This window comes from Antechinus flavipes, chromosome 3 (genome assembly GCF_016432865.1).
Source record: "Antechinus flavipes isolate AdamAnt ecotype Samford, QLD, Australia chromosome 3, AdamAnt_v2, whole genome shotgun sequence".
NCBI classification, from domain to species: Eukaryota; Metazoa; Chordata; class Mammalia; order Dasyuromorphia; family Dasyuridae; genus Antechinus; species Antechinus flavipes.
The window spans coordinates 523,429,983-523,456,196 of NC_067400.1; the positions used below are offsets into that span (position 1 = coordinate 523,429,983).

Below are 26,214 nucleotides of genomic sequence, written 5' to 3' on the forward strand. Positions count from 1 at the left end.
GAACTGTCAGATGGGCAACATAGCTTTTTTGATGTCTTTCTTTCCCTTTCTTCTGTCCATCAAATTTGCAGGTATTCTACATAAAGGGAGTGAAAAAATTTTTGATCTCTGAAACAGACATCTTGGGGTTTACAAGGTAGATTTCTTTCAAAAAAAAAAAAAAATCAATAGCATTAAATTTTTCCAATTACATGTAAAGATAGTTAACATTCTTTTTTGTAAGATTTTGTATGTCAATTTTTTCCCTTCCCTCTCTCCCTTCCCTCTCTCCCTTCCCTCTCTTCCCAAGATAGCAAACAATATGATACAGGTTATACATGTTATTGTTGTCTGTCGTTCTTCAACATCAGGAAGGGGTTGCCATGACATTCGAGGGAACCATATTTCAGTAAGGGAAGGGCCATTTTCCCCTCCAGAGCTATTGGGGTCTATTGGCCAGAGAGAAAACAGGCAAGCTGGGGATGCCTCTACTTAGATTTCTCGCTTAAGGACCAAGCCTTAAAACCAAATCACTGGTCTCTCACGGATTGGCCAACAACAGGTCCCAAGTCAAGCCCCAACTGCTCCTAGTATGGGCCCCAAGCAATTGTTTCAGTTTAGGACAGAAATCCTGAGGGTCTTCCTCTCCCAAATGGCTCTCTCTTTTTTTTTTTTTTTTTTTTGGACTAGATAAAAGAAGCCATTCTGAGCCTCAATTCTTAACCTAATCTTAATCACAGATTTGGGTAGAGCCTCAGTCAAACTGAGATCTGTTGAAGACCTAAACTTAAAATTTAAAAGGCTAAGGTCTCCCACTTTTCCAGGGCCATTTCCAGTGATCCTAATCTATATCTTACTACTGAATTAAAAGGCTCTGGAAGAGAAAATCAGTCTGTTGACTTTGCACAGCCCTCCCTCACTAAACTCCAATTCACTTTCATGTCATGACATTACATCCCTGATGTCATCATCCTCTCAAGAATGAAAGACAAACAAGGATAGATCAGAACTTGACAGGAAAAAAAAAAAAAAAAAAAAACAACTCTTTCACATTTACAAAGAAGATGAAAAATGCTCATTTCTAAGGATAGGGATCAATCAGCTAGTTTTTTTGGTACTGTACCTGAAAATATGTATCACATAACTGCTAGCACAGAGCATTTTTGAAGGCAAGAGGCAATGAATAGTTAAAAAGAACAGACTAGAAGCAAATTGTAAGATAAACTATGTTTGTAAACATGGCAAATGCAATGCTGTAGTATCAAATTTTTTTATCATTTGTATCATTTAAAAATAATATAAAATAAAGTATAACAAGAAACATATATTACATCTATTTTTATCTGATAGTAAGCTATAAGCAGTATGGCACAGAAAAGCCTCAAAATCCCAAAAACCTTAGTACAAAATCCTACTCCTAAGTAGTACACATGACCAGAAACATCACTTAGCTACTTTTTAGTATATCCCTGCAAAAAAAAAAAAAAAAAAAAAAAAAAACCATACCAAAAAGTACAGATGAGTTGCCTTATTTAGGTACCAGAAATTCCCTGCGGAGATGAAATCCCAGCTTAAAACATACCAAAAAAGACCAACATATTATGATAAATATATATTATATTAGTTTTAGCTGACATAAGAGGACACTCCAAATGAAACTGCTATAAATTAGTCTGGTCATTTGTAAAATAATCAATATAACAAAAATATAGAAAATGTAAGCTATAAATTACTTATTTCGTGCAATAATCAACACAACAAAACTATCAGTTCAATGGAATTCATATGTAAAAGCATCTGACCTATTGTACAAACAGAAAACCATAAGTAATTTAGAACAGCACTTGCCAATTAAAAAGTTACATGAAATAAAACTTTGTCCACCTCATACATTGGAGAAGTGTAGATATTTTCTTGATAAATCATATAGATACTTTGCCTATACTACATAAATAATTGAAAAGTAAAAATATATTTTTGAACCTAAATTATTCTAGATAACTGTCTCAATTTTCTCCTTCAATATGTGCAAATATGGTTTACCATAGACCCCTTTAATAAAGGTAACAGAATACCTATTAAAACACAGTATTTTCACATACTTTTAACGCACACTTTTAACTGAGAAATTGATCAGCAGCTATCACTGCAAGATGCATTTTCCAACTACATGACCTAGAGCTCCATTTAGCACCAACTGCTGCCAGTTGGAAAATGAGTTACAGGAGATACAATGATGCAGTGAGCTTTCTCACTAACAGGTCCTGGTCAAATTTCTAAAATATATAATTCAAAATAAGAATGAGGAAATAACTGTTTCATTAATAGAAATGTTTTAAACAGAGGAGCTTAAGTCCTTTCCATTCCCTAAAACAGGGATTTTTTTGTCCCTCAAACATTATACCTAGTATGAAGGAGTCTTTCCTTTCTCTTCTCTCTATCCCTAATTTCTATTTCTTTCTTCAAAGAGCAAAGAATATATTCATTAGCTGAAATATGTTGTCATTTCAGCTAACCAAAGGTAGTCTGTCACAATAGAAAACCAGAAGGCAGCTTAAGCATCTGAAGACAGATTTCATTTATGGCAACAAACAGCTCCAATAGCATCAATGGGTAACTTTTTTCTAGGTACAAAAAAAGCATCTGAAAAAGCATCACCACACAATAATGATTGTTAAGAGAAATCATGATATATAATAGTCAACTCCAATTTCCAAAAAGGAAATTAACTTTTGCCTCCTGAAATCAAGCAAAATGCTGATGGTCCAGTTTCAATGAAGAAATGAATTCTGAAAATTCATTAAAAGCCAATTTTGAGAATACATTACAGGAACCTTAATATGTTACAGCAGCAGTACAAAATTTAACAGTCTGAAAAAAAAAAAAAAAGACCAAGTTTAATGATTTTAAAAGAAGCAACTACACAAATGATTAGCTAAAACAGCATAGTCTAGTGAAAGAAGGCTGGGAGTCAGGAAAACACCTGTGTTTTAATCCCACTTCAACTACTTACTAATAACTTTGTGATCCTTCATTTCTCTCTGAGCAAATGGCCCTCATTTGTAAACTAAGGATAATAATAATTATACTATTCATCTCAGGAGACAGTTGTGGAGAAAGTACTTTGCAAACCTGAAAGCACTACATATGTTCAAACGATATAAGAACAACTAGCAGCTTCTAAAAATTATCAAGTTCTTTTTGCTACTGAATACCTTCAATAGCTTCCATAGATAATACGTATTTCTTGCTATAATTATTATATGATTTGTTATTATCTATTTCTTTTTAATCTGGCTTATTAAAATAAAGGTTTGCATAACACTATTATAAAAGTGGTCCGTAAAATCCTTTCTAATTCTGTGATCCTAAGAAAAAATATTTACTAGACTTTGGTAAAATTTCTATAAAAAACAGCATCCAAAATGAGGACATCAATCCAAAGTTCAACTATAAATGGAAGGACTTATCACAATGTTTAAACTGTTAACTATTCACACAAAGCTATAGTCCCATTCAGAGGATATTATACCTCTATACAAATTCACTAAAAAGTCTAACACACTAGTAACTGAAAAAAATATATTAAAGACATCAAAAGACAAATTTAATTATGCCAGAAAAAGTCAAGTTTTAAACCACATTCACAAAAATTTCCATAATTGCTTAAAATATCTTCATGTTGATCTTTTAATTGGCAAATATTTTAATATTATAACCCAACACAAAGCTTTTATCCAAGTTTAAAATAGCATCCATGATATAAATACATATATTGTATTTAACATATACTTTAACATATTTAACATTTATTGGTCTCCCTGCCATCTGGGAAAGAGGATGAAAAGTAGGAAGGGAAAAGTTCGAACAGAAGGTTGTGCAAGGGGTCAATGCTGAAAAATTACCCATGCATGTATCTTGTAAATAAAAAGCTATAATAAAAATAAATAAATAAATAAATAAATGATTGTGTCCGTGATCAAAATAATATATTCACCCTACAGAAAAAACATAAACTACCTTAACCATAAGCTCTGTTCATTGCCAAGGGCTTTATAACATTAACAAGAAACTAATTTATTAAATGCTTTAAGATTTGAAGTGGTTTCCTCAAAGAGTCCTGTGAGAGCAGCTATTCTTACCAGACATCCCGTCTGAAAAAAAAAAAAAAAATCACTGTCATTATCCCCTTTAACAACAAAAACTGTGAAAGGCTGTTAGAGAAGATCACTGTAATGGTATGGGCAGAGTCATAGCTCAGTCTAGATTTACCATCTTCTACTTAGCAGTTGGTCTACCACCTAAAGTTAGAGATTTTTTTTCTTTAGGAGGTTGTAAGGGAACACTTATGGAAACTCATATCAATGATGATAGATAATAAGTTAGAAATTTAAGAGAATTAGCTAAGGCACTAAAAATTAGTTTAAAAACTTGTTCAGTTCACATAGGCATAGTGTGTCAGAATCAGATCTTGATTCTCCTCTTCTAACCATTATAAAATCAGGCTGATTTTAATGCAGTAAAATAACTTATACAATATGCTAATCCTCAATATTATCATCTTTTGTCTGGAATTAGTATAAACAGGTCACCTGGGAGGAAGGAGAAGAGCAGCTCAGGCTAAACTGGGGAAGAGGGGAGAGGAAGACAAATTGTCTTATCTTGCAAACGATATTTCCCTACAAGCTGTGCTTGCCTTTGAATTTGGGCTAAGTTAATTCTAAATTCCAAACACAAAGAGGTACACTTGACACCAACATTTCCCTATACATCCTAAAAACAACAGTGCATAAAACAGTGCTCCAGTCTGAACCAGGTTTTTTTGCACATAGTATACTTCTGCTAAAAGCACAAAAGGGGTCTTGTTTTACAGGATGTACTACCCCCAAAACTTTTTATATTTGAATCAACCAACTGAATTTTTAAGTGTAGTTTGAGCTTACTACCTAAAAGCCTCCTCTAGTGAATAATATTAGCAACATTCCCGACTTATTTTGAATTAAGCTTCCATATATCTGGTTTTCTTTAATCCTATGGTTACCTAATTTAAGACAAATCGTTCAAAAATTGTGCCTTCTGAAACCCAAGGAAGCTTCATGATAAAGTGTCAATCCACAAAAACAAAAGGGCAGTCTTTGAGAAGAAATGTTCAGGAGAGATGGGCAAAAAGCATGAGGGTTAGAGCAGCAACGCACCGGGAGGGGGGATGCTCTAGCCAAAGCAGCCGCGGCAGCAGCAGGAAGTTTCAATGGGGCCGGGCCGAGCATGCGCCGTGCACTCGCGCGGTGGCCTTATGTGGAAGGAGCACCACTTGCGAACACCAATAATAGACCAGCAGCCCCAGAGAGAAACATGAGCAACAAGCACCTTCTTCTGCTCGGTTCCCCCCCACCCCACCCCTTTTCTCCGAGCCCCTCCTCCTACCACCGCTCCCCCTACATACACACACACTCACACTCACACCCCGCAAACGGGAGGGAAAGAGGACAGCGACTCCTTTCTCTTCCCTCCATCCCTGCAGCCAGAGGTGAAAAAGGAGGGAAGAACTGGGAAAGTGGAGAAATACACCAATGCATCTGGGCGGGGGAGGGGAAGGCACCTTCTCGCCTCCGGGAAGAGCCGGATGGAGCAAGAACCCAGGCTCCATTCTTTCAGGAGATGGGGGGATTCTGAAAGAAGGGTCTTGAAGGACATCCCCACTCGGAGCAGGAGCAAAGAGCCATAGAAGAATAAAGCGGGCGGGGGATGGAGGGGGCAACGAGAAGGGGGGCAGGGAGGAAGAAATGGAGAAGGGAAACACTTTTCAGGGGGAGGGCGCACATGGGAGGGGGGTTCCAGAAGCACCACGTTTCCCTGTGGCTAGACTCAGAGAGTGTGCATAAGGGTAAGGGTGTAGGTAGGGAGCGATCCGAAGAGGGGCTGGGCCCGGACTCCCCGGGGTGCTAGGAGAGGGGGCGGAGAAAGCGCAGGGAGGGCCGGAACCTGCGCTCCCCTTCCCAGTCCGGGAGGGAGCGGGGGTGGAAGAACCGCCGGCCCTGGAGAACAGCACACAATACCAAGCCTCCCCTCGCCCCAATTATCACTAACCCCCTCCCGCCCCAATTGCTGCCCAACCCCCCCACCCATGGGGGGGTACTCGCCCCGCCCCCTCTCTCCTCCTCTCCGGGGAACCAGAAAGGGAGAGAGAGGCCTGGGGCCAGACTAAGTAGTCATTTGCTTCCTCGAGGCCGGGGTGGAAAAGGCAACCCAGGCCTATTCCCGCCGCGGGGCCGCTTTGCTCGCCTGCCCGCTCGCCCGCTCCGCTTACCCTCGCTATCGCCGGCGTCGGGCGTGGGAGCCTGCAGCACCCGCTCCAGCTCCGGGAAGGGCAACTCGGGCAGATCCAGCAGCGGTCCGTAGCGCTCCAGAAAGGAGCAGACCACGGCAAAGTTGGGGCACGAACCGGGGCAGCCCGGAGGAGCCGTCGCCGCCGCTGCCGCCGCCATCTTGGACTGGAGGATGGAGGAGGAGGAGTGGAGAGAGATAGAGGGGGGAGGCCGGCAGCTAAGCGCGGCGGGGTGGACGGCAGGGGGCGCTGGAGAGCCGAACTCCTCGCCGCGGAGATGAGGGGGGCGAGGTCGCCGCGATCCCACAATACCACAGCCGCGGGGAGCAGTCGAGAACCGGACCCTTTGAGGGCAGAGGAGCCACCTCTTCCCTTCGCCCCCTCCTTTCCCTGTCCCCTTCTATCTCCCCCTCCCGCTCGGAGCTCGCGTTGCCAGTCACCGATTCATGTGACAGCAGGAATGAAAACAAGGTGAGCGCGCGGCGGAGGCGTGGCCGAGAGCCCAGCAGATGGAGGCGGAACTTCGGAAAGGGCGGGGAGGAGAGAAGAGATCGCGAGGCCAATGTGTGCAGCCGCAGGCGGGGCCTCGAGGTCCGGAGGTTGGCTGCGGGCGATGAATGGTGGAAAGGACGGTGCTGGGCGGGAGCTAGCGTGACCGCGAGGCCTGGGTTGTAGTCTGCTTTCGGCTTCCTAGAGCCGCGGAACCCCGGAGTGACGGGGAAAACCCGGAGCCGGACTTTCGACCTGGGGCTCCAGGACTGAGCCAACGCGGACGTGTGGGGTGAGTTTGTGGGGTTGCCGCAGACTTCGGTTCCCAGGAAGACGGGAGGGAAGGGGAGGAAAGGAAAAACTGACTACTAATGGGGAGGGGGCCACCTTTAGTTTGCAGACAGACTTCGGCCCTCACGCCCCCTCCAGAAGAGGGGCCTATGGCTAGTTGACGAGGCTGTATCCCTTTTCGAAGCAGAACTACCCCCCACTAGGTGTGTTATCCCCCTCTCCCACACTGAACTACCTCTTCCCACGAAGTGTCACACCCCCCTTTTTCCTATGCAAGGCTGTCTCCCATGAGGTGTCACCTCTTTCTCATGCAGGGGCCTTTCCCTCTCCCATATAGGACTGCGCCCCCACAGCGTTTCACGTCTCTCCCTCTTCCCCCCGCCCCCTGTGTGTTGTACCTCTGGGCTGAGACGTAACCCAACGCCCACCCCCCCCCCAGGGCTGAACCAATCCAGAGGGGGGAAGGAGCTGATTTGCCCGAGCTGGCCCGCCCCCAGCTCCCTTTTCGGCGTAGAAAAAATGTGCTTGACTTAGTGAAAAGTTACAAAGTGGGTGGGAAGGTGGAGGTTTAGCCCACCGGCTTGGGGAACTGACGGTTCTCCGGACTCCGAAGACACCCCGGAGTTTCCGTGTCATTCCCTTGGCCTTTCAGCCACTTCGGGGCACCTGCCGTCCTTAGCCTGGCCCCCGTTCTCCTACTCCATGACCCGCCTCCATGTCTTGGGGTGGAAAGTCGTCTCAGCTTGCACGGGGAAGGTGTCTGCCAGAACTCGAGCTCTGTCTGTGGTTCCTCCCGGAGCTCCCTCTGATGCCCCTTCCCATTTTGTCTCCCAGACCCTGAAGTTATGGCTAAAATCTCGCCTTCTAAAGAAAGCCTTTCCCATTCTCTCTGAATTCTAGTGCCCTCCCTCTGGATTATTTTCCATTTACTGTATATACTTTGTTCATACATAGTTGTTGGCCTAGCCATTATCCTCCAATTCCAAAATTTTGGTCTCATCCTGTATAATACAATCCCTTGTCCAGGCTTGTGGATTTCATTTTTGCAATTATCTATTCCACAGCTTTTTTTCTAGATATTGCCACTCCACCTCTTCAATGCAGGACTTCGACTTCTCCAGCCTGGAATATTGGAATAGCTTCCTGTTGGGTTCCACTTCCTCAAAGCTCTCCCAACTGCAATCCACCCTCTATTTAGTCACCAAAATGATTTTCCTAATGTGCATTCTGACCTTCCAACCTCTCTTCAACCCCACTATCAATTAGCTCCATTGTTTCCTTATCTCCTCTAGTTGCTCCTACAGAATCTCCAATTTGTCAGGTAAAGCCCTTCATAATCTAGATCTTTTCTGCCTTTACAATCTTTATGCCCTTTATTCTGCACCACATACTTTTTGATCCAGTGAAAGTGACCTTCTGACTGTTCACACTAATAAGACTATCCATCTTTTAGCTCCAGGCATTTTCTGTGGCTGCCAACCATGTCTCTTGAGCTCTAACTCCTGACCTCCGATTCTTTCACATCCTAGCTAAAATCCCAACTCCCTCTGTTAATTATTTCCTATTTATTCTCGATGTAGATTGTATTTATTTATTTGTTATCTCTCTTTGAGGGCAGCAACTGACTTGCTTTTCTTTGTATTCCTAGGATTTAGCACTGAGCCTGGCATATTGTAGGTACCCAATAACAGTTTATTGATTGATTGCCTCCCTCTTAACTCTTGGTAAATGATTCCTAAACTACATATTAATAACAATAGCCAATACTTTAAGATTTACAAAGCACTTTACATATTACCGTATTTGATCAACAAAAAGCATTAGGTGCCTATGGTTTATCTGGCACTGAGGGAACTAATAGTTGTACATAGAATAAAACAGACTAAAATAAGCTTACATTTTAATGAGGAAGATGAATATATATAAAAATGTATAGCATAAATATATATTTATGCATATATGATTAAATATGAAATACTGTGGTAAAGATGAAACTTCCAGTTGAGGGATGTGGAAAGACAATGTGCAGAAGACATTGTCTCACCTGCATCTTCAAAGTAATAAGAATTCCTCTTTTTTCTTCCCTTTTCCTTCTTTCCTTTTCTTTTCCTAAAGGAAAAAGGAATAAAAAAACTCAATTTAGCACAGGTAAGGGGGAAGTGCATTTCAGACATAGGAACTGGATCAGTGCAAAGGCACTAAGAAGACACATTAATAGCATTTATATAGATGGTGTATTTTACCTGCACTATAGCTCAGCATTTGTCTCCTCGATTATTACAATAGCTTCTTAATTGATCTCTAGCTTCCAATCTCTCCCTTTTTGCAATCCCTTCTCTATATAGCTACCAAATTGATATTCAGAAAACATGGCTATATTTAAATCTAGAAAGGCAGCTAGATGACACAGTAGATAGAACCCCAGCCTTTAAGTCAGGAGGACCTGACTTTTTTCTTTCTTTCTTTCTTTTTTGATTAAAGCTTTTTATTTACAAAACATACGCATGGGTAATTTTTCAACATTGACCCTTGCAAAATTTTCTGTTCCAAATTTTTCCCTCTTTCCCCCCACTCCCTCCTCTTGACAGCAGGTAGTATAATACGTGTTAAATGTTAAAATATATGTTAAATCCAATATATGTATACATATTTATACAATTATCTTGCTGCACAAGAAAAATCGAATCTAGGAAGAAAAAAAACTTGAGAAGGAAAACAAAATGCAAGCAAACATCAACAGAAAGCATGAAAATGCTATGCTGTGGTCTACACTCAGTTCCTTGAGGACTCTCTTTGGGTGTATATGGCTTTCTTCATCACTGGACAATTGGAACTGGTTTGAATCATCTCATTATTAAAGAGAGCCATGAGGATCTGACTTTTCAAATTCAGTCCCAGACATTTAATATTTACTAGCTGTGTGCCCCTGGGCAAGTTACTTAACACCAATTACCTTGCCAAAAACAACTGTTCTACCCAAGAGCAAGCATTATCAGTAATGAAGATAAACTTGTAGCTGTCCCAATAAGATTAGGAGTGTAGTGAGGATGCTCATTATCACTATTCAATATTATGCTAACAAGAAAAAGGAACTGAAGGAATACAAATGGGCAATGAGGAAACAAAACTATCACTCTTTGCAGATGATAGTATCCCCTTGATTCCAGGTAGTGATGAAGTTAGTGGCAATAAGAGAGTTGTTAAAATCCCCTTTTGGTTGGCCCGCAGGTTCAAAGTGAAATAATTTACTTATCCTGAAATATTAATGGCAGAAATGAAAGTTTATTGTTGGATACAAACCAGTTTGCTAAGAAACTGACTTCTATAGTTGCAAAGTCCTATTAAGGAAATGGAGTCTGGCACTGAGAAGAGAATGCCTTCTCAGCAGGCAGAGTCCTAGCAAACTGTTTGGGCCTCTGCAAAGTTTAAGTTTAGAAACTGCCCTTTAAAAGGAGTCTTAAGGCTTCAGGAAACCAAGATTCCCAGATTTAGATGCTTATCAGTATCTGGTCCATATCTCCTTTTGAAATTAATAACACTTCAAAGGGATGCTTTTTGATCAGGATTTCTAATTGAATCAAAGGCTCTGGCATCCCAGAAAGATAACTTATCTGGGGGGAAATGCCTTCCCCAGGAGGGGCTAAGACTCCAAAAGGGATCAAAAGGGAATACAGTTTCAGAGTGATACTCTTAAAGGAACATAGTTTCAAAATGATTATCTTAAAGAGAACACAGCTTCAGTAAAGGGAACAGTTTCCCTCCCCCTTCAATATCATGGTATATTTAGAGAACCCTAGAGAAATCAACTAAAACCTGGTTGAAACAGTTAACTATGTTAGCAAAGTTGCACATAAATCATAAGCATTTCTATGTATCAATACCAACAAAACCCAGGAGCTAGAAACAGAAAGCATGGCCCTTACCAGGTTAGCCAATTATTTATAAATCTCCACTGTTTCCCTCTAAAGTAAAATGCAACTTCAAGTCAAAGGTTCTATCTATCTATTAGCTAATTATCAGCTAGCTGCCTAGCAAACCTTCTTTAAATACTGCTCCTGACAGAAATCCTAGGATATCAGCTTCTTAGAATCCCTTTCTTTCAGAATTTTGCTCAATTGCCACTACCTACTAGAAGGCTTTTCTGGTCCTTCAGTTAAAGTTCACTTTTTGAAATTGCCTCATATTATCTTATATGTACTTTTCATTTACTTATTTATGTATATGTTTTATTCCCCCAAAACAATGCAGACTTCTTAAGGAATGGGACTGAAATTTTTTGGCCTTTACATCCCCAAAGCTAGCAGTGTCTACATACCTACCTACATAATAGGTACTTAATAAATATTAGGGTAATATGTAAATCAACAAGCATTAAGTGCTTGTAGATACAAGTAACATGAAAGACTCCTAATTCCCAAGGAGCAGAGATTCTAAATTACAATAAGGACATAAATATGTTCAGAATAAATAATACAATAAACAAAATAATTAAATACAAGGTAATTTGATAGAAAAGTTGTTCATTGGAAATATCAGGAAAGGTTTCATGCATATTGAAAGAAGAGAGGGATTATAACAAGGTAGAAGTGAGGAGTTATTCTAGGCATGGGGTATGGTTTTTACAAAGGCACTGAGCTGGGATGGAATGTGACATCTGGGACAGAGACAGAACTAAGATCAGTTTGGGTAAATAGTATTCAGGAGAGAATAACAGTGAGAGTGGAAAGATAGATTGGGGTCAGATTTTGAAGGGCATTAAGATCTAAACAACAAGGTTCATATTTTCTTCTAGAAACAGGGAACCACTGGAATATATTGGGTATGAGTGACACATGGTCATGGCTATACTTAAGGTCACTTCAGTAGCAGTGTGGATGATAGTTTTATTAAAAAGATTTGAGTGACAGGAAGATCAGGTAAGAAGCCATTGAAGTATTCTGGGAGAAAGGTGAAGTGTCCTGAGATAAGATAGACTCCTTTGAGAATTGTGAGAAATGCTGAAAAGTTGGATTTGCACAACATGTTGCTAGCTTCTAGGCAGTGTGGGATAGAGGGTACCATTGCCCAAGGGGTTTTCAGAAAGTGAGAGGTTAAGGAAGGTTAAGATTCCATAGAACAATTAAGTGATCGTTAGAAGCCTTCAGCAGACTAGGAAGTGGGAAGCTGGGAAGGTGCAGGTTGATTCAACCAATCAGAAAGAGTCTGGTGGATTTAAGAAAACTATAAATTTATTAAGATAATAGCTCATCTAGCCCAAACTAGTGGGGTCAGTGACTTGACTTGACCAAATACAGCTGCTTAATAGGCTAATTGAATATTAAACATACCCTGTAGGAGGAGTCTTCTGCCATTTTTTGAATGTGGGATATATGATGGGAGGGGAGGGGGCGAGGGAACATGTTTATACATATTTAGAGGAAACGTAGTGGGCTTTTCAGAAAGACTGTAACCCAGAAGAAACAGACCAATCTGTTCTCTGAAGGGAGGGCCTGCACCCCACTAGCAACTATAAAAGTTCTCCTACTTCTAGACTCAGCACTCCCTCTTCTTGAAGAGGAGTGGGGCCCAGCTAGAAACATTAAGACAATTCCTTAACATTCTTCTTTAATGCATTTCTTCAGTATCTGATTTTCAGTGTCAAGAGTGTATTTCTTCAAACCATTCTCCAATTGATAAATGGGCAAAGGATATGAACAAACAATTTTCAGATGATGAAATTGAAACTACTTCTACTCATATGAAAGGGTGTTTCAAATCACTACTGATCAGAGAAATGCAAATTAAGACAACTCTGAGATACCACTACATACCTGTCAGGTTGGCTATGATAGGAAAAGATAGTGACGAATGTTGGAGGGGATGCGGGGAAAACTGGGACACTGATGCATTGTTGGTGGAGTTGTGAACAGATCCAGCCATTTTGGAGAGCAATCTGGAATTATGCCCAAAAAATTATCAAACTGTGCATACCTTTTGATCTAGCACTGTTACTACTGGGCTTATATCCCAAAGAGATATCAAAGAAGGGAAAAGGACCTGTATGTGCCAAAATGTGGGCGGCCTTTTTGTAGCGGCTAGAAACTGGAAAATGAATGAATGCCCATCAATTGGAGAATGGTTGGGGAAATTGTGGCATATGAATGTTGTGGAATATTACTCTGTAAGAAATGACCAGCAGGATGACTATAGAGAGGCTTGGAGAGACTTACATGAACTGATGCTGAGTGAAATGGGTAGTACCAGGAGATCATTATATACTTCAACAATACTGTATAAGGATGTATTCTGATGGAAGTGGATATCTTGGACAAAGAAAAGATCCAATTCAGTTCCAATTGATCAATGCTGGACAGAATCAGCTACACCCAGAGAAGGAACACTGGGAAATGAATGTGGACTACTTGCATTTTTGTTTTTCTTCCCAGGTTATTTTTACCATCTGAATGCAATTTTTCTTGTGCAACAAGACAACTATACAGATCTGCACACGTATACTGTATCTAGGATATACTTTAACATGTTTAACATGTATAAGACTGCCTGCCATCTAAGGAAGGAGGTGGAGGGAGGGAAGGGAAAAGTTGGAACAGAAGTGAGTGCGAGGGATAATGTAAAAATTACCCATGCATATGTTCTGTCAATAAAAAGCTATAATTAAAAATAAAAAATAAAAAAAAGAATTCGGAACTCAAAACTTGGCCAAAAAAAAAGAATGTTTAAAAATGTTTTTACATGTAATTGGAGAAAAATAAAATACTAGTTTGGGAAATATTTTTTTTTAAAAGTGTATTTATAACAATGGAGAAGGGATCAGATGTAAGGGATCTTAAGGAGCTTAAAAAGTAGAAATTATAGAGAGAAGTAAATTATGTCTAAAAGGACATTTTGAAATATGAATTTTAATAATCCAAATGGACAACCTCTGGAAATGATGGGCTCCCCTCCTTAATGGAAGCCTTTGATTGTTGTGATCTAGTTCAGATGGATCTGAATCGGTCCCTGTTTGGGCGCCAAAATGTGGTGAGCATTTTCTTCTCAAAATGCAGCCAGGTGATAAAAGTTCAGATCTTTTATTATCTCCAATATAGCCCGGTTAGCTTAGAGGCCTATCTCTCTGCTTGGTTCCAAGAGCTCTCTCCGAATGTCGCCAAATCCAAAGGTCTGGTCCTTCAGCCTCTGCCTCTGCTTTCTTCAGCCTCCAGCCAGCTCCACTCTTCATATCATTCCCTTGAAATCTCGACTTGTAACTTCTTCACTCTAAAGAACTTCCTCGACTGGCCCATTGAAGCTCTATTTATGCTCAAGAGAGGGATTGTGACAGATTTGACAACTGATTGAAAATGTGGGGTAAAGGAAGGTGAGGAGATACTACCAATATTATCAATCTAGGAGACTAGAAGAAGGATAGTAATTTAATGTAATACTTAGGCAAAGAGTGTATTTAGGAAGAAAGTGTATTTTCAGACTTGTTGAATCCCAAAATTCAAGGGAGAGACTAGAGGCTGGTAGATTTTGAAGCCACATAGAGATGATAATTAAACTTTTGAGAAGTAATGAGATTATCTAAAGAAATAAGAGAATGGGATGTTTGATCAAGCCCTAACATAAACCCATAGTTGAGAGCAGAGAGTGATATAAATAATGAGCCAGAAAAAATGACCAAGTAGGATCTGTACCAGAAAAAAGTATCACAAATACTCAGCAGGACAGAGTATTTAGAAGAGAGAAGGGAGTCAACAATGTTAAGTGCAGTAGATGAGTTCAGAAGAGGGTCTCAAGGTACCCTAAAGATTCTGTCATGAAGTCCTTGAAGTCAAAGTGTTTTCAAAGGGCTTCATACTCTTTTTCATAATAATAGTGACATTTTAATTTTTAATATGGTAAATAACGGTAGATATAACTAACATGTAATAGAAGTAATACTGATAGCTAACATATAGCAGCATCTTGATGTCTCTGTTTCTCCTCTCTACTATTGCCTGTCCTTGAGGATTAAAGGGTATGCCAGTGGTGTGTAAAATCTTATACTGTGCACAAAAGTGTGCAAAATGTTTGAAGGTGTATGCAGGACCATTGTCTGTTTTTATTGCTTGTGGCACACCCATAATGGCAAATGCTTGCGTGAGGAATTCAGTGACCACTCGGGCTGTCTCTTTTGCTGCTGGTATGGCAAAAGTGAATCCTGAAAAGGTGTCTACCACAACATGGATAAAAGACAGACGACCGAAAGATTTATAATGGGTCACATCCATTTGCCAGATTTCATTGGGTCTCAAACCACGAGGGTTCTTCACTGGAGGCAGTGTAGGAGCATGGAAAGGAAGGCAAGCTGTACAGCTTTTTACTATGCTCCTAGCTTCCTCTTTTATAATCCCAAATTGTAAACGCAAAGCTCGAGCAGCCTGATGGTATTTAGAATGAGATTCCTGGGCCTCCTGAAATAAAGGCGTACTGGCTAGCATAGTTAAAAGGCTATCTGCCTTTGAATTCCCATCAAAAATAGGGCCTGGGAGTCCACTATGTGAGTGGACATGCAAGATATAAATCTTACCTGGATGTTTTCTCACTTGCTCCTGAAGTTCCTTAAAGAGCTGATATATATTAGAAGCTGCACATTTTATTTGGGCTGTGGCAATTCTTTGTACCACGCCTACTGAATAGGCTGAATCAGATATTATATTTATGTCGCCTGGGTAATAAGTGAGAGCTAACATAATCGCATATAATTCGTTCTGCTGAGTGGACTGAAAAGGAGTTCTGACTACTCTCTTTATCGTTAAGTCATGAGAGTATAGAGCGCAAATATTGTGTTTGGATGCATCTGTAAAGATAGTTGGTCCTTTAAGAGGAAATTTAGAAACTTTTTCTTCAAGAATCCATCGCCAATTATGTAAAAGTCTGGTTATCTTTAATGGAGACCCATGTGTAAAATTTGGAGCCATGGCTAATAAAATTTGCCACTCTGGGATGGTCTCACAACACACATTAATTTGTGTATTGGTGTAAAAGGTGTATATCTTATCAGGTCTTGCCCCAGATAATTGTACCGCTCGCTTAATGGCCTTTAACAAAATTCTAGCCACAAGCACTGGTAAGGAGTAAGGCTTTGTTCTGGTTGTGCCGGGAGGTTCACCCACTCTATCACACTGTCTCCTTGGTGAAGGACTGCTGTGGGTGCCTCTTGTGTGGCAAAAACTGATATTTCCAGGGGTTTTTGAGTGACTCTTTCAACCACATTGGATAAAGCCAGTTCAACTTCTCTCAAAGCCTCTTAAGCTTCTTTTGTAAGCTGGCGTGGTGAATTTAAAGCACTGTCTCCCCTTAAAATATCATATAATGGTTGTAACTGATAGGTAGTCAAGCCTAACACTGGTCACATCCATTGGATATCTCCTATCAATTTCTGAAAATCATTTAAGGTGTTTAGCTTCTCTGTTCTTAAGGATAGTTTTTGTACTGTAAGCACCTTAGGGTATACTTCATATCCTAAATATTGAAAAGGAGCATGTCTTTGAATTTTCTCTTCAGCTATGTATAATTTGTAGTATCTTAGTGTTTCTATGGTCTTTTGTAGACATGCTTCTAGCATTTGTTCCTCAGGTGCACATCCCAATATATCATCCATATAATGTAATAGCATAACTTTTGGAAATGCTTTTCTTATTGGAGCAAGAGCAGCAGCAACATACATTTGACACATAGTGGGGCTGTTTTTCATTCCCTGTGGCAAAACTGTCCATTCATATCTTTTATAAGGCTCAGCTAAGTTAACGCTGGGCACTGAAAAGGCAAATCTTTTCATATCCTCCTTATCCAGAGGGATAGAATAGAAACAATCCTTAATATCGATGATCCAAAGAGGCCACTCTCTAGGCAATTGAGTAGGAGATGGAAGTCCAGGCTGAAGAGTTCCCATAGTTTCCATCTGTTCATTTACTTTTCTTAAATCAGTGAGCATCCTCCATTTTCCCGATTTCTTTTTTACAACGAACACTGGGGAATTCCAAGGATTTAGAGAAGGATGTAAATGCCCTTGTTCAAGCTGCTCCTGTACTATATCTAATAAGGCCTGAATTTTAGCGCTACCTAAGGGCCACTATTCTATCCACACTGGTGTATCAGTTTTCCATTGGATAGGAACAGGTGAAAGTGTTGGCAGGCCTTCAACAGCAGCCCTGCTTAAAAAACTGAAGTACTAATTTTTAATCCCAATTGTTGTAAAACGTCTCTTCCCCACAGATTGATGGGGAGTTTTTCAACTATAAAAGGAGTAAAAACTCCTGTTTTGTCTTCAAAAGTCCATCTCATAGGGGCAGCACTAACTTCAGCTGCTATTGATCCTCCTACTCCAGACATGTAGGTGTCTGCTTTAATCTTTGGCCAGTGACTGGGCCAATTGGCACCTCTAATAACTGTACAATCTGCACCTGTGTCTACCAATCCTTCCGATGGTAGGCCATTTATATAGATCGTGAGCATAGGTCGGTCAGCTGTTACAGCTGCTGTCCAGTATATTCCTGGATTTTGTGGTCTGAAGTCAGAGTCTGGGTGACTATCACCAGCTTGCTTATTAGGATTCTGTATGAGTAAACCTGATGCTACTACTTCTCCTGGGTGATAAGTCACACATTGTCTACCTGTATTAGTGACTGGGATATTATCTACACATTCCCCAGTTTCCCACATCAGTGTGTGGATGGACACTGTTTTGTATGTACAAAAAGGAGGTGAAATGGTCAAGCCTACTGTGCCTGGAGGTAAGGGATCCATAGGCTGGAGAGGAACAGATTTCACCTCTCCAGGGGGTATCTCAGTTGTCCCAGCTGCATACAGCTCTATTGTCCCTAATTGTAATTCCTTTCTGCCATCAGGTTGCTTCCTGGCTGGTTGACTGTGTAATCCCCTTCTCCCATCATATGGCTTTCTGGCTGATTGGTCATGTCTGGGTACTGGACTTCTAGGCACTCTCTGGGTGCACCATTGGCTGCCATCATGCCCCAAGTGTTTTTTGCCTTGGGCCCTGGGGCTGGGCCTCTCATCCCGTTTCCCTGAATCTGTCTACATTCTGAGGCCCAATGGAATCCTCTGTTGCATTTTGGACATGGGGTATTAGGTCTTGTTCTCCCACCCTGTTTTCCCATTCTATCTCTATACCAACATTGAGCTTTCAGATGTCCTACTTTTCCACACTGAAAGCATCTATGAGTCTCTCTGGAAGTCCCTTTCCAGGAGGGACTCTGTCTTCTCATGTTTGGATTTTGGGAAGTCTGCATCATAGCCTGGCTATAAAAGGCACCTGTGCCCACTGTGGCACAGCGTCTTATGAGCTCCTCTAAAGGAGCATCCTTGTGCAGTCCTAGTATAATTCTTCTGCAAACCTCATTAGCATTTTCCTTAGCAAGTTGCCTTATCAAGATGTCTGTTATTGCATTTTCTCCATTTGTTCTTGTGATAGCGGTGTGCAAACGTCCCACAAAGTCAGCAAAGGGTTCATTTGGCCCTTATGTTATTTTTGTGAAGGCCCCCCCTTTTTCATCTTTATTGTGGAGAGAAGCCCACGTTTTGATAGCATTAGCAGCAATTTGCTGATATGCTGCTACAGAATAATTAATTTGTACTTCCACATCTGCATAAGGACCTACACCTGTTAGTAGGTCACAGGTGATTGCAGTATGAACTCCACTTTGACTATTTTGTTGGGCTTGTATCCTACAGAGCTCACTATATTCAGAAAGCCACAAGTAGTTCTGTCCAGGTTCTAGGCATATCCTTGCTATAGATTTCCAGTCATTCGGGGTCAAGATTTCAAAAGACAAATTTTGTAATAGCATCTTAACATAAGCTGATGTAGCCCCATAAAGAGTGCAAGCTTTTTTCAGGTCTTTGAGGATTTCTATATCAAAAGGTGAGTATCTTCTACTTTCTTGACCTGAAGAATTAAACTGTTGAATTACAGGAAAAATGTGGTGTTGAAATTCTGATACATTTTTCCCTTCTTCTTTGGCCTTAATTAGTCCCTTTTGCAATCTACTCATAGGAGCAGCTGGATGCTGGGGGGGGAAGGGGGTGCTGGATGCTGGGGGGGAGGTGCTGGTGCTGTCACTTCCCCCCCCCCCACTACCCCTCCTCCCTCCATCCCGGAGGGTGGAGTTGATGGAGCAGAGTCAATTACCTGCTCCTTAGGTGGGGCTGAAGCTGCCTCAGATTCATCCCATCCTTGAGCCTCACTTAAGTCTCCATGCCCTGTGGGGATATGGCCATTAATCTGTTCTTTGTCTTCCTCCTTTATCTCAGGCTTCCCCTTTGGCTATTCCTAGAGTTTTTTCCTTTTCTCCTAGAACTTATACGGTATCTTAAGGCCAGCTGTATCATATTGTATAAATAGAATGCCTCGATGGAAACTGAATGAGGACCGTTTTCATTGTTATATGCAGAGAGTTGTTGACCAACCAATGCCCAGTTATCTAGAGAGATTTGCTCTTCCTCTAAGAACCAAGGGGAGGTACATTTTAATGTACCCAGAAGTCTAGCTGCCTGTCCCCAAGTTACAAGTAGCCCTTGATCTTCTATCAGCTTAAGCAGGCTTTCTATAACACCACTCCTGGGTGGGGCTGGGGTTGGGGGGGGTTGGGGAGGATTGGGGTGGGGATGGAGAATCTTTACCTAGGATCTGTCCCATTTCAGCCAAAAAAGGTTACTAGTTTAGTCTTTAAGAAAATAAGTTCCCTGTTTGTCTTATACTCACCTAAGTTCCTGGTCACTGGAGACTTCTTCAGTGAAAGTAGGGTCCTTGGTTCCCACACTTGGGCGCCAATTGTAATCAACTCTAATGAGTTAGCAGTTTGTAAGGATTCCAACAGTAAAGGTTTTTTATAAGGGCTGAAATTAGGAAATATTTTAAGAACTCTCCGAAGGAATCAGTAGTAGGAACTGAAGGTAAGAAAAAGAGCATGAAATCAACATGGGGATGATTGAGGTTGCACTTTGCAGAAAGAAAGTGATGTGATCAAGGGCACATGTAGAACCATCATTGTCAGAGACTGGGAAAAGAGATTAGGAGCATCTAAGGATGTTAAAATGAAGAGGAAGAAGTAGGAACTCGTGTTCAATGTCTTCAATTTTCTCAGTGAAATAAGAGGCAAAGTCTCAGCTGAGAGAGAAGAGGACAAGGTGGTTAAGATAGAATAGAATTTTTTTTTGATTATGTATAATTCAAGTTTTCTGCTAAAAAAAAAGTTCCAGCCTTCCACCTAGTCTAAAAAGATGGATGACTCCCTCCATATATGTACAGGTAGGAATGTGCAAACAATCATAGTGTATACCTAAAGTTACTCTCCCATTGCTTGCTAAGTCCTTTCTTACCCCAGTCCATAGGGAAAATGTGATTTGTTGGTTTCCTTCTTTGAGGAATTCTTTGTTAATTTTTTTTCATTTAATTATTTGCTTCATTAAAAAAAATTCTTCAGTGTCTAATTCTCTCCCTCCCTCCAGCTTGAGAAAGCAAGCAATGTAATACCCATTATATATGTGAAGTCATGCAAAACATTTGTTGTTCAGTCATGTCCAATTCTTTGTGATTCCATGGACCATAGCCAGACTCCATGGAGTTTTCTTGGCAAAGATTCTGGAATAATTTACCATTTCCATTTCTAATAATAGAAAGCAAACAGAGATTAAGTGATTTGCTCAGGTTCATATAACTAAAAGTACCTGAAACTGGATTCAAACTCAGATCTTCCTGACTCCAGGCCTAATATTCTTATCTGCTGAGCCATCTAGTATCCCTGTAAAATATATTTCCATATTAACCATGTTGAAAAAACAAAGACAATAAAGATAAAGTGGGGGGAAAAAAGTGCTTCAATCTACACTAAGAATTGATCTATTCTTTCTCTATATACTGGATGGTATTGTCATTATGAATCCTTTGTCAGAGATCACTTTATTGCTCAGAGTAAGTCACAGTTGATCATCATTACAATATTGCTATTACTATGTAGTGTTCTGGTTTCGATTCTTTAATTTGGTATCAGTTCATGTAGGTTTTCACAATTTTCTCTGAAACTATCCCTTTCATTGTTTCTTACAAAACAAGAGTATTCCATCACAATCAAACCCCACAACTTGGTTAACTATTCTCCAATTGTTGGGTATCCCCTCAATTTCCACTTTTTTTGTTACCAAAGCTATTTTAGATATTTTTGTATATAGGGGTTTGTTTCCTTTATCTTTGATTTCTTTGGAATATAGATCTCATAGCAATCTTGCTGGATCAAAAAAGTATATACAGTTTTATAACCCTTTGGCCATAGTTCCAAATTGTTCTCCACATTGGTTGGGCCTATTTATCACTATACGAACAGTGCATGAATGTACCTATAACTATTGATAGCATTAATTTCTTCTGAAAACTTCATATTCTTTGAACATTTATCAATTAGAAGATGACTTTAAAAAATAATAAAATCATAATAAAATGAATCATCTCACTGTTGAGAAGAGCCATGCAGAAACTAGGCATTGACCCACACTTAACACCATACACCAAGATAAGGTCAAAATGGGTTCATGACCTAGGCATAAAGAATGAGATAATAAATAAATTGGAAGAGCATAGGATAGTTTACCTCTCAGACCTGTGGAAGAGGGAGGAATTTATTACCAAAGAAGAACTAGAGATCACTTTTGACCACAAAATAGAAAACTTTGATTATATCAAATTGAAAAGTTTATGTACATGCAGACAAGATTAGAAGGGAAACAATAAACTGGGAAAACATTTTTACAATCAAAGGTTCTGATAAAGGCCTCATTTCCAAAATATATAGAGAATTGACTCTATAAGAAATCAAACCATTCTCCAATTGATAAATGGTCAAAGGATATGAACAGACAATTCTCAGACGAAGAAATTGAAACTATTTATAGACATGAAAATATGCTCCAAATCATTATTAATCAGAGAAATGCAAATTAAGACAACTCTGAGATACCACTACACACCTGTCAGATTGGCTAGAGTGACAGGAAAAGATAATTTGGAATGTTGGAGGGGATGTGGGAAAACAGGGGCACTGATACATTGTTGGTGGAATTGTGAACACATCCAGCCATTCTGGAGAACAATTTGGAACTATGCTCAAAAAGTTATCAAACTGCATACCCCTTTGATCCAGCAGTGTCTCTACTGGGCTTATACCCCAAAGAGATACTAAAGAAGGGAAAGGGACCTGTATGTGCCAAAATGTTTGTGGCAACCCTGTTTGTAGTGGCTAGAAACTGGAAAATGAATGGATGCCCATCAATTGGAGAATGGTTGAGTAAATTGTGGTATATGAACATTATGGAATATTATTGTTCTGTAAGGAATGACCAGCAGGATGAATACAGAGAGGACTGGCGAGACTTACATGAACTGATGCTAAGTGAAATGAGCAGAACCAGGAGATCATTATATACTTCAACAATGATACTGTTTGAGGATGTATTCTGATGGAAATGGATAAAGAGAGCTAATTCAGTTTCATTTGATCAAAGATGGGCAGAAGCAGCTACACCCAAAGAAAGAACACTGGGAGATGAATATAAACTGCTTGCATTTTTGTTTTTCTTCCCAGATTATTTATACCTTCTGAATGCAATTCTCCCTGTGCAACAAGAAAACTGTTCGGTTCTGCACACATATATTGTATCCAGGATATACTGTAACCTATTCAACATGTAAAGGAGGGGGTGGAGGGAGGGAGGGGAAAAATCGGAACAGAAGTGAATGCAAGGGTTAATGCTGTAAAAAATTACCCTGGCATGAGTTCTATCAATAAAAAGTTATTTAAAAAAAAAAAAAAGAGAAGAGCCACGTCCATCAGAATTGATCATTGTATAATCTTGTTGTTGCCATGTACAATGACCTCCTGGTTGTGCTCAGTTAACTTAGTTCATGTAAATCTTTCCAGGCCTCTCTAAAATCATCCTTTTGATTATTTTTATAAAACAATAATATTCCATAACATTCATATACTATAATTTATTTAGCCAGTCTCCAAGTGATACTCCAACTGATCATCTATTCAGTTTCCAGTTCCTTGATTCTACAAAAGGGGCTACCACAAACATTTTTGCACATGTGGGTCCCTTTCCCTCCTTTAAGATCTTTTTGGGATATAAGCCCAGTAGAAACACTGCTGGGTCAAAGGGTATGCACAGTTTGATAACCCTTTGGGCATAGTTCTAAATTGCTCTCCAAAATAATTGGATCTGCTCACAAGTTCACCATCAGTGTATTAGTGTCTCACTTTTCCCACATCCCCTCCAACATTTGTCTATTTTTTCCTGTCATTTTAGCCAATCTGAGAGTTTGTACCCTCAGAGTTGTCTTAATTTGCATTTCTCTGATCAATAGTGATTTAGAACACCTTTTCATTTGACTAGAAATGGTTTCAATTTCTTCATCTGAAAATCGTCTGTTCATATCCTTTTATCAATTTATCATTTATCAATTGGAGAATGGCTTGAAATATATAAATTTGAGTCAGTTCTCTATATATTTTAGAAATGAGCTTTTATCAGAACCATTAAACGTAAAAATGTTTTTCCAGTTTGTTGCTTCCCTTCTGATCTTATCTGCATTAGTTTTGTTTGTACAAAAACTTTTTAACTTAATATAATTAAAATTATCTTTATGTGTTCAATGATGAACTATAGCTCTTCTTTGGTTACAAATTCCTTTCTTCTCCACAAATTTGCAAGTTAAATTATCATATGTTCTAATTTGCTTATAATATCATTCTTTATGTCTAAATCATGAACCCATGTTGACCTTATCTTGGATACCTATGTTATCTTAAAAGTGCTATAGACAAGGAATTAGTATCAATAATGAAATAGCATCTGACTGAAGCAAGCAGAAGGAAGAGAACATTTTACACAGTAACAAGATTATGTGATGATCAACTATGATGGACTTGGATCTTCTCAATAACATGGTAATTTCAAAGCAATTCCAATAGACTTGAGATGGAAAATGCCATTCTTGTCTAGACAGAAAACTTTGAAGAGTTAATATGGATCAAAACATAGTATTTTCTCCTTTTTTGTTTGATTATTTCCTTCTTTCCCATGGTTTTTCCCTTTTGATCTGATTTTTCTTGTACAACATAACAAATGTTGAAAACTATCTTTACGTGGAAAAATAAAATACTGTTGAATTTTTTTTTTAAAGCAAAAGATTTCTAGCTGTGTGATCCTGCGCAAGTCACTTAATTTCAGTTGCCTCTAGTAAAATAACAAAGCAAAAGAAATGAAATAGCCTCTAAATGCTTGAAAAATATTTTTGTTTAAAGGAAAAGACACTGAAGTATAATATTTGGCAGCTTTGTGGACATCTTTCAGACTTAGATTTAACCAAAAAAAAAAAAAAAAAAAAACCAAAAAATTAAGATACTACATAGAAATTTAGAAAAATTAGAAGATACAGTAAATCTTTGGTGATTTTTGAAGGGAATAGAAAGGAATATATACATGTATCTCAGTTGTTGGGATGCATTTGCAAAAACTGACCATGTATTAGGCCATTGGTTCTTAAAGAATGATATAAGGACAACTTGGAATCCCCAGCACCCATTCAAGGGATCCACAGAAGGTCAAAACTATTTTCAAAATAATGCCAAGATATTTTAACTAACAGTATTATAAAAATTGATAAATGGATCCCCATAAGCAAAAGCTCTTTTGGGAGAAGCTATAGGTAGCTCCTCCCACCCAGATGCTAAGGTTACCAGTCATGCCTAATTCCTAGGTGTTCAGAAAATCTCTGGCCACTACCTCCCACAGTGGTTCTTTATCAATATTACCTCAGAGGTCTTCAGAGATCTCTGGCCACCACCTCACCAAGCAGTGGTTCTCACATTCAACAAAGTATCTGAAGACAGCTGCATGCAAGCTCAAGATCTTTATTCCATGTATTCACACCCTGCCCTTTACTGACCTCCTTGTATCTCCTCGTGAACTCCTTTGAACTCCTAATGAACTCCATCTACTCCCTGGTCCCCATGGCTTATATAGAGTCTATGAGGTCACACACATAACCAATTAGAGAAGGAGATGCCTCCATTGATGATGCGGTCTCAATGCGACCAGAGCTTCTGCTCATGAGGCAGTCCACACTGTTCACAAAAAACCACATCCAAGGATCTCAGTCTTCAAGGCCTTTGTACTTCCTTATTGCACAGTACAAGCTTCCTCTTTGGACCCCTACACTTAATAATTTTTAAGATTTAGGAAGAGTTTCCAAGAGAAATTCCTTTACCCAACACAACAAAATGAAAATTATATTCAATAAAGGATCATTTAGGAATGATTAAAAATTAATTGGAAACTAGCTTAACCCTGAAGGATTCATGAGTAACAGAACAAAATCATAGAAGAAATAAAAAAAATTCATCAAAGAAAAGGACAATGTGACAATATAACAAAACTTTTGGGATACAGTCCAAATAATCCTTAAGGGAAGCTTTGCATTGTTAATCCAAACCAAATAAACCAAACAAACAAATAAAAAACCAAATGGGAAAAGAACAGCTCAGTCAATAGCGTGGGATATTAGGGAAAAAACATAGAAAACCCAGTCAAATAAGCCCAATTAAATATCGGAATGCACAGTCAACAATCAAAGAGATTTAACAAAATTGAAAATTTTAAATCTATAATATGAGAAGTTGATTTTTTAAAATATATATTTTTCTATGAATTATTAGCTAGTGAATTGTCACTAGCTAATCTTTTTTTCTGATTAAAAGCAGTGAAAATCAAATTGGCCATTATCAAAGATGATTAAAGAGAAATCAACAAATAAAAGAGAAAAGAAAATTATTATTAGAAACTACTTTGCCCAATTACATGTGCCAATAGATTTGACAGTTAAAAGGAAAAACTATAAAATATGAAATACCCCAATTAACATAACAAGAAATACTTTTTAAAACTCAAGCTTAGAACAATAAATATTGAACAAGTGATAAATGAGCTCCCAAAGGGGGAGAAAAAAACTCAAGACTATTACATAGACTTACAAGAGAATTCTGTTAGACATTTAAAGAATTTATTCTATTATGGCAACTTAGATGAAATAGAAA

General features: G+C 39.3%; 2 protein-coding genes across 3 annotated transcripts in view; one reads left to right on the top strand and one right to left on the bottom strand.

Annotated features, from left to right (window-relative positions):
- RSF1 (remodeling and spacing factor 1) overlaps window positions 1-6,668 on the bottom strand; it is a 129,030-nt gene extending 122,362 nt beyond the window's left edge. Inside the window, exon 1 of the mRNA XM_051987197.1 lies at window positions 6,287-6,668. Coding sequence (XP_051843157.1) covers window positions 6,287-6,464 — 178 coding nt within the window. The 5' untranslated portion in view covers window positions 6,465-6,668. The remainder of the gene's footprint in view (window positions 1-6,286) is intronic.
- Window positions 6,669-6,954: 286 nt separating this feature from the next.
- AAMDC (adipogenesis associated Mth938 domain containing) overlaps window positions 6,955-26,214 on the top strand; it is a 45,912-nt gene continuing 26,652 nt past the window's right edge. The window contains exons 1-2 of one of the 2 annotated variants that reach the window (XM_051987200.1): window positions 6,955-7,085; window positions 8,149-8,405. The gene's annotated coding sequence lies outside the window, so the exon portion shown is untranslated. The remainder of the gene's footprint in view (window positions 7,086-8,148; window positions 8,406-26,214) is intronic. The other variant, XM_051987199.1, reaches the window with a different exon arrangement.